Source organism: Juglans regia, chromosome 7 (genome assembly GCF_001411555.2).
Source record: "Juglans regia cultivar Chandler chromosome 7, Walnut 2.0, whole genome shotgun sequence".
Lineage (NCBI taxonomy): Eukaryota > Viridiplantae > Streptophyta > Magnoliopsida > Fagales > Juglandaceae > Juglans > Juglans regia.
Window position 1 is genome coordinate 22,103,323 of NC_049907.1, and position 11,414 is coordinate 22,114,736.

At 35.9% G+C, this 11,414-nt stretch overlaps 1 protein-coding gene and 1 non-coding gene across 2 annotated transcripts; one reads left to right on the plus strand and one right to left on the minus strand.

The window, feature by feature from the left end:
- Positions 1 to 616: 616 nt before the first annotated feature.
- On the minus strand, positions 617 to 3,787 carry LOC109008425 (probable glucan endo-1,3-beta-glucosidase A6). The gene is made up of 3 exons (XM_018988506.2): positions 3,615 to 3,787; positions 2,207 to 3,511; positions 617 to 976 (listed from the first exon to the last, which is right to left on the minus strand). Exons 1-3 carry the CDS (start codon positions 3,682 to 3,684, stop codon positions 939 to 941), a joined length of 1,413 nt encoding a protein of 470 aa, XP_018844051.1. The 5' UTR covers positions 3,685 to 3,787; the 3' UTR covers positions 617 to 938.
- Positions 3,788 to 11,276: 7,489 nt separating this feature from the next.
- On the plus strand, positions 11,277 to 11,414 carry LOC118349098. The gene has a single exon (XR_004802091.1). It is a non-coding gene; the product is annotated as a small nucleolar RNA Z247 (small nucleolar RNA).

The window sequence follows — 11,414 nt, forward strand, 5'->3', positions numbered from 1 at the left end:
TTCTCTAGGCTAAATGAGGTTTACTGACTCCCATTGTAACTTGTGATACGAAAGATCATGAGAGACTATAAAATACTTCAATCGTAGTAGATTTTCCCTCTAAACGACCCATGGATGTAGCCTCTGTGTTGAACCACATAAATCCATGTGTCTCATTCCCAATTTATATCTCATGTTGGGCAATTTTTAATGTTTCAACATTAATATTACGTCCCAAGAACAATAAAGACATATAAAACTAAACATTTATAGAATTTAAGAGTTTATTTGTATTATATGGGTTGATTGCGAGTTTCGCGAGTTGGCCTACAATTAACCCGTTTATTAATCGTATTTTATCGAGTCAACTAGTTTGACCTAAACCCATTTATATAAAACTCAAACTCATTTATTTTGTATCACGTTTGCGTTAAGTTCATGAGTTGTATCATATATTGCCACTTCTAGATCACAATCTAACTTGGCCTCCTATCATGCCAAATTCTTTAACATGTATTTTTATTCTTCCCATCACTCTTTTGATTATATATATATATATATGATTCTAATACTTTATATAATTTAAAGAGATATAGGTCTAGCATGTGAACTTCATTGTGTTTAGCAACCTTTAATGCAGTGAATTCAAGACCTACGTATCCTCGAATTGTATAAAACATTAGAGTAAACAATAGCATGAAATCCTAATCGAATTGAAAAGCAGAAAAATTAGCAATACATCCACTCAATTAGCCAAAGTAACATGTGCAAACTAAAAGAAGACAGGAAATGAAGCACACTTTCTATAAACCTCTCTCTGGAAAAAAAACATCTTACAAGTTGAATAAATAAAAGAGTAAAATAACGTTCGATGTTTGCCCTGCATGCATTAGCATGAGGCAGATTGTTATATATATGCTTTGTACGTAGTAGCTAGCTAGGAACTCGATGGGTTGTCTTCAAAGATTCACACTTGGGACCTTGCACGATCCACGGCCTGCTCAATTAAGTGAGACAATAACAAAAAACAGAGAAATAAAGAAGTGAAATTACTTCAATTTTCAGAATCAAATGAAAAACAAGAGACAGAGATGCATATTTTACATGATTTTTGGTATCTCCTACCACCTATTTACTACTTATTCTTTTTTTTTTTTTTTAACTTAATGGTTAAAGAAGTAACTATTAGTGAAGTTGTATATATTTTTTTAATGTTTTTTATTTAACGGTTAAGGAAGTGACTAATAGTAAAGTTATATATATATTTTTAATTTTTTCTTAATAATTAAGAATGTTAAGAAAATACTTAAAAATTAAAAAAATTTAAATACACTGTAAAGTAGTAAAAGGAAAGTAGGAGTTAGTAAGTCTATCATTATTATTGTTTAAAACATATATATATATATATTTATTTATATATATATAAATTAAAGTGGTCGGCATTTTGTAAGATAGGGAAGGAGCCCCTTGTTTTTGCCTTCAAAACATATATCTTTTCATTAGTTACTCTTGATATGAAAGTCTGAAACCATTAATGAAATTATAATGATACCTAAAAAGATAATGAATAATCTTTTGATCTAATACGAGACTTTAATGTAAAGTCTTCTGAATACAAGATACGTCAATCTCTAACTTGGATATATATCAATTTATTATAACTTTAACTTTTCCTCTTACTATTTCTTTTTCTTTTTCTTTTTTTTTTCTCTATTTTGATTCACTTTTGGTGTTTCTTGATAGAAAAATTGTCTGTAATCAGATTATAATTAGTTTAGTCATATCCTGTATTTGATGGTTATCCTAAAATCTAAGCTTCACTACAATCATAAATTGATTCATAATTAACTTTGTTCCATTTGGTATATATGTATCTACATATAAAATCTTGCTGACATGGCAGACAGTCACATTTATTGTCGTTAGAGAAATGAATTGTATAAATACTAAATAAATAAGTTCGATACAAATTTTGTAAAAGAGTGAATTCTATCTTGAAAAACTATATAAAAAACCATTACTTTTAATATTATATTTAATATTTGTCTATTTAAAACTTATAATTAGCATTACTCTTAATGTTATATCCTTTCTCATTTGACAAATTTAAAGCCATGAAAATGCCTTATAAAAAAATTCTATTCTTAAATCATATATAAATATTTTTGTAAAATTGACGTGTAGATATAATATTTATATATATTATATTGATTGATAAAAATCTTACTGGGATCCCGAGTCGTTTGCACCGCGAGTCCGTTGAAGTAACAAGTCGCACCCTGACTCCGAAATCTCGCCCAGTACGAGCTAAATGCATAGCTCGCATGCCGAATCACCGACACCGGTTCGTAACACTCGCTCCCTGGCTTAAGCGCATCGCACGTCCCGTTACCTTCTCCGCATGCATATGCCAATGCCGGCCTTAGCTTCATCAAATCCGCCCCTCTCGCCACCACGCACCAAACCTGGCCCCTATAGGGCATGTTATTCCTCGCCCGGGGCAGCGGCGCATAATCCAATAGATTCTGCTTCCCGGTCAGGTCGATGTCGTAAACCGGAGTCCCGTCCGGCCGCAACAGGCCCCAGTTCCTCTCCGTCCCCGGACCACTCTTTCGATTCTCATTGTACAACGAAAATATGATTGTAGGTATGACAACGCCGGGCCTAGCTGGGGTCCCGACGGCTGGTTTTGCTGTTATCTTTTGTATGAGGTTCCGGTTGTAGGTGGCTGCATTGCGTATATTTGCTCCTGGTTCTTCTACGTCACCAGCGGTTGGCCAGCCCGTTTCCGATATCGAAATCCGAATGCCCGGAAATCCTAGCTTTGTCATGGCGAAGATCACCGAATCAAGCATTTGGTCCAGAAGATTTGTGTAGATCAAGCCATTTCTAGGGTCCATGTACCGGACATTTCCTTTGAGCAATGCGTAATCAAGGCTAATCTGGGAAGGATTTCCCGACCACGGGAAATAAGGGTAAACATCGATGAAGAAGAACGATTTGGTGTCGTGTAAGAACTGCAGCAGTGGCACCATCACGGTGTCCACTAGATCATGTCTGAACATCCCGCTCGATGGAGGGAAACTTGATTGCATTATGTCCATGGCCAACGGAGTGCCAACTTTGATGTTGTTGATGTGTTGAGCTTTGAGAGCGTTCTTGATTCTGTGCATGGCCGGGACAAGATCGTACCACATTTGCCGATCTTGGTCCGAATAATAGCTTAAGACCTCGTTGCCAACAAGCAGAACACGGATCATGGTGTCGGGATAAAAAGGAAGGACATTGTTTATGACCCATTCATCGGCTGTGGTCTGGTTGGAAGCAATGCTTGATATTTCGTTGTTTGGGACCATGATGTAAACTTGGAGCTTAGTTCCCGACAGAAGTTGCAAGATTTCGGGGTTGGCATCGTAGAGTTTCACGCGACCGGCTTTCATAGCTTGAATGTGCACCACGGATCGATTTGGAGAAGGCAGATTGTCTCCTAAAGTGCCGTAGTTTATGCCTATCTTACTCGAAATTTCTGCACCTGTGATATATGTAAAAGAAAGCACAATCATTTGAACAAACTTACTCGGCAAATAATTAAGGACTTACGTTAATCAATCAAATATTCCTTTGAAGAAACTTACTTGAGAGACGGAGAAGAGAGAAGATCAGAAAGACAGCAACAACACCCATATCTCCCATTGCTCCTCTCATGGATTAGTGATTACGTACTCTGAATTGTATGAAATGGTTATGTGCAGTAGAACATGCAGTTTGCTTGTTTTTAAAGAAGAGAGGAAGAAGAAAAATGCAGAAAGTGTGCAGATATTGTAAAGAAGTGAAATGAGTAGATATTCCTCATGTCTACCTTTGTCCTTTGTATAGTTCAGTGATCTTTGTGAGGGGGTTAAAATTTGCAGATAAGATTCGAATATATCTATCATGCTTGAACAACAACGTCAGAACGAAGGAAAGCATAAGATCATCAGTCAGATAAAATGATGATCAAGTGATTATGTATGCTGAAAAATAAAGAAAAAGGGAAAGAGTAAGCAAGCAATGAATAGATTAAAGAGAGCAATCGAGGGGCCTTCTCGGATTCCAATTGTTTCTAATCCTTTGTTTGCCAAGTACAAAGGAAGGTAGTTTGGAGGTGAGGAAATAGACGTTGGGGCATCTCAAAAGCTATGAATTCATATGTACTTAAAGAGAAAAAGATTAGACTTTAATTTGATTTTAGTCCACTTATAAAATTGTCACATACTTTGGTTCCTCAAATTCTTTTCGGGATGCTCGGCAGCAGGCTTTTCTTTTGCGGATAAAAATTTAATTAACATTCGCACCAATTCAATCTATTAACAATTGATTTAATTTTAATTTAATTCTATGAGATTAATGAAAACTCTTGGAATTTCAATAAGCTATACTAGACTGTTCATCCGGGTTTCGGCCCGGGAACCTGGGTATACTCGGACTGGAACCCGGGTTTCAAAATCGGACCAAAACCTGGATTGAAATCAGTTTTTAAAAACCCGGAACAAAGGTTCCGGGTTGCACCATTTTTTTTAATTAAACTCTACATGTTATGAATATTTTTTTATTAAAAAAAAAGGTTGATGTAGCACTTAAACTCTATTTATTTAATTTTTTAAATCAAAGCCTATATGTTCCGTGATCACTAATAAAAAGTCACGTAGAGAAGATAGTATAAAAAAAATCATAAAATGGATGATTCATTGGACATAATATGCATTTTTTTTTTAGTTTCTATCCATTTAGTTGCTAGAAATGAACAAAAAAAAAAAAATCAAAACATTCAAACCCAAAGAAAAAAAAAAAAAAAAGTCTACGCGGGCACCGGCCTGAATTTGTTCCTGGCCGGAACTCGTAACTGAAACTCGGTTAACTGGGTTCCAGACCGGGCTGAGAAAAAATCCGATCCGGATGAACAAGCCTCAGCTATAGTGAGAGAAAAATCGACACATGTCTAGACTTAACAATAGATATTGTAAAACCCATTTCATATATTTAGTGTCTTACTTTACATCCAGTACTTAACCAAAAATTCTAGAGAATTATCCTAACAAGGGGCAAATAGTTGCATGTCGAAAAAGAGCAAAGCTAGACTCACGGAACCCATGCACACAGACCAAACTAGAATCTGGTCCATGCATACGGATCTGTGCGTTTAGTAACTTTTACTGAGAAATGTTTGATTTATATAAATTTTTTACAAATAAAGTGAACTTATAAATTAAGGTGGTTAGATGTCAGATGTCAGATTATAAAATTTTTTAGTATAAAATCATCACATATTAGACTGCCACTTCAACTTGTAAGTTCATTGTTTTAACACTTCTCAACCATGCTTATCAAATTAAATAATTCTTCACAATTTCTTTCAACAAGCTTTCAAGATGTTCATAATATTTGTGTGTGGGTGTTTCTTCTATGAGAAATGATATTTGCAGTCGTGAATATGCAAGCGTCTTGCAGTCGTTTTGAAAAAAGTGAATAAATATGGGACCCACATGAAAAGAAATTAATTTTTTAATAGTGGATCCCACTCTTTTTCAAAGCGACTGCACAACGTTTACGCATTCCACTACTGTATGTAGCATTACTCTTCTTCTATGGTGTATGTATCATTTTATATCGCAATATTAACCATTGGGATTGTTAGGTTGGACATTGTCTGATTTGATCATTAAAAAAAAAAAAAAAAAAGAGAGAGAGAATAGAGAGATAGAACATGGTCTTATTTCAAATCTCAAAATAGGTGTGGTATCGATTTTTCAAATTTCAAAACAGGTATATACCGGCAGTTCGGTTCTAAAATATGTCAAAAATCGGATCGAACCGGATCGGTTACACCACTACTTAAAAACTTGAAAGTGTCAGTCCAATTGAGAATTTGTTTCGGATGACAAAAAGGATGGATGTGGGCTTGGGGGGAAGGGTTTATGCTCCGCAATCCAAACCGACCAAGAATTCTCAATACATTGCGTGTCTCGAGGCTTCTTAACTTGGCAATCAAGTCTTAGGATGCATTGGCCCAAGTTTTAATACTATTGTCTGATACACTACTTTCAAACTTTATTTGCTATGTGAGGATTGACATTTAAGAGTAACTCATCTCAAAAGATAAAACTATAAACTCTTTGCCAAAAGTTAAAAAACTTCACTACTTATCTGCAAGAGGCCAAGCACTATGCTGACCAACTTTGCTGCTGTTGGCAAATCAGTTGATGATGAAGACCTCATTACATATATTGTTAGTGGCATTCATTCTGCCTACACACCATTTGTTACTGTAGACCAACCTATGTCTTTTGAGACATTTCAATCTAAATTGTTGGATTTTGAAATCTTTTTCAAAATTTACACTCATACTACCAACTCTCACTTAGCAACCTTTTCCATGTTTTCCAATAAACCAATGAAGTCTTTTTCCCCCAAGAATAAACCCTTCAATTCCTTCAAAACCAATAACTCCAAGCTGCAACCTAAGTCCAATCATTCAAAATCAGCACAGTAGGCTAAATCATCCACCGTTTTCAACAATCAACCCAAAGTGACCAGTCAAATATGTGGAAAAACTAGTAATTAGGCCATGGATTGTTATCATAGAATGGATTTTTCCTATGCGGCATCTGCCCTCCCAACTTGCTACAATGGTTGTTCAGCCAAATGTTGCTCACATTGAATAGGATGATCAACCTTGGTATGTTAACAATGCAGCCAACAACCACATTACATATGCATTTGAGAACCTTAACATACAAAAGCCTTTTCAAGGCCACGAATCTGTGACAATTGGCAATGGATCTGCTCTTCCTATTGCAAACACAGGTTCTTCATTATATTTGAAACAAGTTTTACATTGTCCAAATCTTCTAATCTCTTTTCTATACAAAAATTTTTCCTTGACAATAATTATCATTTTATTCTAATCGGTCAATCTTTCAAGGTGAAGGACAACCAAATCAAGAAAATCTTTTTGCAAGGCAGAATTGAAGATGGCCCATATCCCGTGCACTTAAGGAAGCTCTTCACCAATAAACTGAGGTAACCTACTACTTTTCTTGGAGTTAAGACCACTAATTCCATCTGGCACAATTAATTAGGCCACCTAGCTCATGACATTGTTTAGTTTTTACTTAAGAATTTTCAATTACCTTTGCCCAATACTAGTTTGTATAAAGTTAATTGTGAACCTTGTCAACTTTCAGAATAAAAGGCTTCAATTTTATCCTTCTACTAGAAAGGCTTCTCATCCTCTTGAACTAATACACTATGATGTATGGTCCTCTCCAGTTCAATCTACTACAGGTTATTCATACTATGTTCTTTTCATTGATGACTACTCAAGGTTCATGGGGATGTTTCCTCTCAAGTTAAAAGCTGATGTCCTTCATTGCTTCATTAGATTCAAAAGGCTGGCTGAAAATACTTTCTCCCACAAAATTAAATATTTCTAATCTGATGGAGGGGGAGAATTCACCTCTTCCCTATTTAAGCAATTTCTTGACACAAAATGGAATTCACCATTGAGTTTCATGTTCTTATACAGCATAAAAAATTGATCACAATGAAACAAAACATATGCATATCTCTGAAACAAGTCTAAGTCTACTTGCCACTTACCTTCCATCTATTGGCCTAATGCCATCACCACAACAATATATCTCATAATCACGCTTCCCACTACCATTATTAAGCTTAAATCACCGTACCTAAAGTTATTTCATAAAGTTCCTGATTACAATCTTGTTTAAGACCCTATACTAAGCACAAGCTTGAATATAGAACCAAAAGGTGTATTTTCTTGGTTGTGGTGCAAATCACCATGGCTATAGCTGCTTAGATCCCAATACATAGAGGTTTTGTGTTTCGCCATGTTACATTTGATGACCATTCATTTCCAGCAAGGGATATATTGGCTTCTTCTCCTCTACCATGCGAGGAACAGGCCTTAGGTATTGTCTATTCTCCCTCTATTTCAATTCCTTTCTCTTTGACTATTTCCCCTTCACCTCTCTTTTACTGAGCTTTCTAGTTTCCCTCCTCAGATCTCACCACTTCATACTTATATTTCAACAGCACCTACTGCTACTTCTACTTCAGAAGCACAACCAACACCCTTCTTCTGTTTCTATTCCTACTCCCTCTTACTTTCATCCAATGTTTACCAAAGCAAAGAAGGCACTTCTTGCCCTCATAGTTTCTCTAAGTATTATCTATACTACTCAACCCATCATCCTATAAAAGTTTTTCATTCTCCTACAATGCCTGCAGAGTCCACTTTCTTTACTCAAGCTTCGAAGTCTTTGAAATGGAAAACTACCATGAAAGAAAAATCTAATGCTCTTAGTGCCAATCAAACTTGGACACCCTATCCAAGACCCTTAAATCAAAATACAGTCCACTGCAAATGGGTTTACAAGGTTAAGCAGAAATCTAACAAGTCTCTTGATAGATATAAAGTAAGATTATTTGCTTGGGGATTTAAGCAACGTGATGTTATTGATTTCATAGACTCTCATTCCTATAATCAAGCTCTCAACCAATCAAAAAGCCCTCACTCTTATAGTGCAATACAACTAGCCTATTAAGCAATTTGCAAGAAACAATGTATATGGAACAACCCTAACAATTTAAACATCCTCAATTTTCCAACCATGTGGACAAACTCCATAAGTCTTAATTAATTGAAGAAAGCCCTTATAGCATGGTTCCATCGATTTTTATAGGTTCTTTTAGCACTTGGATTTATTGATTTACAAGTCGATCAATCTTTGTTCATTTTTCATAGGGCCAAAACCCATATGTTCCAAAACCCATATGTTCCAGTTAGTCTATATTTATGAAATTACTGTCACATGGACTTGTCATCATCATATCTTGGCTCTAATTCAACTATTTCAGCAAGAATTTGTTGTTGAAGACTTGGGATCCATGGCATTTTTCTTGGTATCCAAGCTGTAAAGGACGTGTCCCACCACCGGTCGTGATCGTTAACCCGCAAATTGTTAAGTGGGCGGCACAGTGTGCCTGGGATTCCTCTGATGCTTAATTCAGCAATAAGTGAGATAATAATTCAAGAATGCTAAAATTAGATTAGTCGAAGGTTACCTATTATCCCTATATATAGGCATGGAGAATATTAGATGAATAATATAAACTGATTAACTTTACACAATGCTTAGCCATTAGGAGGCTTATCCCTGATGTATCAGAATTATCTAATCACCACGTGATTCATATTCATAATGTGAGGTTTATCCCTCCCTAATAAATAGGGCGGCTAGGGTCTTCGTTAAGCTACACGACTCCTTTCAGTCTTTTATGGATGATTGGCCTTGGGCTCCTAGTTTGGGCCAGACCAATATTAACTCCTCCACAAGCTATTAGAGACAACATTGGCTTTCATTTACACCAGTCCAAGTATATCATTGAACTCCTTCATCGAGCGCATATATGATTAGGGCCAAACTTGCTCAACTCTTGTTGCATCTAGTTCCGAGCTTTCTCAACATGATGGAGAGACACTTGCTGATGCTTTTGAATTTCGATAAATTGTAGGTGCTCTACAACATTGCACCATAACCAAACCTGATATAGCTTACTCTGCCAATCAATTATGCCAATTTCTTCATGCTCCCACTAACACTCATTGTACTGCAACCAAAAGGGTTCTACAGTATCTCAAATGGTTACTCACACATGGTCCTATTTCACTCTCTATTTTTTTGTGTTTCAGATTTGGTTAGATCTGTTGCTGACAGGCAAAGAAGTAGAGGTTTTGTCGTGTATATAGGCTTCACTCTTGTCTCATAGAGTGCCAAGAAGTAAGTTGTGGTTTCTAGAAGTAGTATTGAGGCTGAACACAGGACTTTATCTCTTGTGACACCATAATTATTTTGGCTGCATAGCTTCTCCATGACCTAAAATTCCACTCCTCTCAGCTCCTATTATTTGGTGTGACAATCCTCCTATTATTTGGTGTGACAATCTTAGTGTCATTCATCTTGCTTCTAATCCCAGCTTCCATGCCCACACCAAACATATTAAATTAGATTGCAACTTCATTAGATTATAGAGAATGTGCTAAATAAAGATATTCAAATCAACCATGTTTGAACTCATGATCAAGTTGTTGATATCTTTCCTAAATGGTTAATTGCCTGAAAGTTTTCCTTTCTTTGTGACAAACTAATGGTCCGATGCCTCCCCATTATTTTGAGGGGAGCTGTTAAGCATACTATACTTAGCAACATAACAAAAACAACAAGCAAATGAGACATCAAAGAAGAGTATCATAGCATATCAAGAGATCATCATGATTCAGTCATTCTACCACCATAAAATCAAGATGATGCTCCAGCCATAAATAGCTCACATGCTTAGCTGTATATAATCTCTCTTATAAACATTGTATATAAATATCTATCAATATAAATGAAATCATCATTTTGGCATTCTCTCTGCTGCATATTATTACAGTACCCAATGAGATCTTCTTGCCCCTTGGAAGAGGTTTACATACATTCAGGCAAACCAGGATAAATAAATACTCACACCAAACCCCTTTCTCATCACCAAGATCCATATCTTCAACTAGCCCCACAAAGTCCCTAATTTTTTGAACAACAATAGAATTCATGCCATCTAGAGGAAGATCATGAACACAGATCCAAAAGGAGGCATAATGTATATCGAGTTTGTCAAAGAACCATGCAACATTATCATAATCATGGAGCAAACTCAAATATTTATCAAATGACCATGGATTTTCATGCATGACTTTCACCTTATCAGAATTGACGCCAAACTCAACAAGGAAAAGATTATCACTGAATAGCACATCAATTATTACAATCCAAAATCTAGCAAATAATGCCCAAGGAATCGAACCAAATCCAAACGCTAAGTCAAAGGATCCATAACATAATCTCAGGCCGAATATCAAGCCCTAATGCACTCCATACTAGTATCCGTGAATCAAGTCCAATGATTACTTATTTTCTTGAATCGCTTTCTATTTTATGTATATATATATATATATATAATATGTTGATTGTATACCTAATTCTCTCGGATGATTTCCTCACTTATGTAATTGGCTTTGAAACGTTCAAGTGACGTTTGGCAAGCCTTGAAGATATGTTTTCTTTGCAGTCTTAAGCCTGAGTAATGCACTTGCGTTTCAATCTCGCATCTTGCAAAAAAGGCAGCACCTATATTCCTAAGTTCTTCAAGAAAATGAAGTCCTTTAGTGACACACTTGTAGCTATTGGTCAACCACTCTCGAGCTGTAAACTCATCAGTTATATTCTTGCTTGTCTTGAGGTCAGATTATGATCTGCTTATTACATCTCTCACCACTAGATTTGAGCTCATGACGTTTCAAGAGGTATATAGTCACCTCCTAAGTTTTGAAC

Coding starts and splice junctions, on each gene's coding strand:
- LOC109008425 (XM_018988506.2), bottom strand. CDS start 3,684: ATGAGAGGAGCAATGGGAGATATGGGTGTTGTTGCTGTCTTTCTGATC. Junction 3,512..3,614: donor CTCTCTTCTCCGTCTCTCAA/GTAAGTTTCTTC, acceptor CATATATCACAG/GTGCAGAAATTTCGAGTAAG. Junction 977..2,206: donor GCAAACGACTCGGGATCCCA/GTAAGATTTTTA, acceptor TTAATTGAGCAG/GCCGTGGATCGTGCAAGGTC.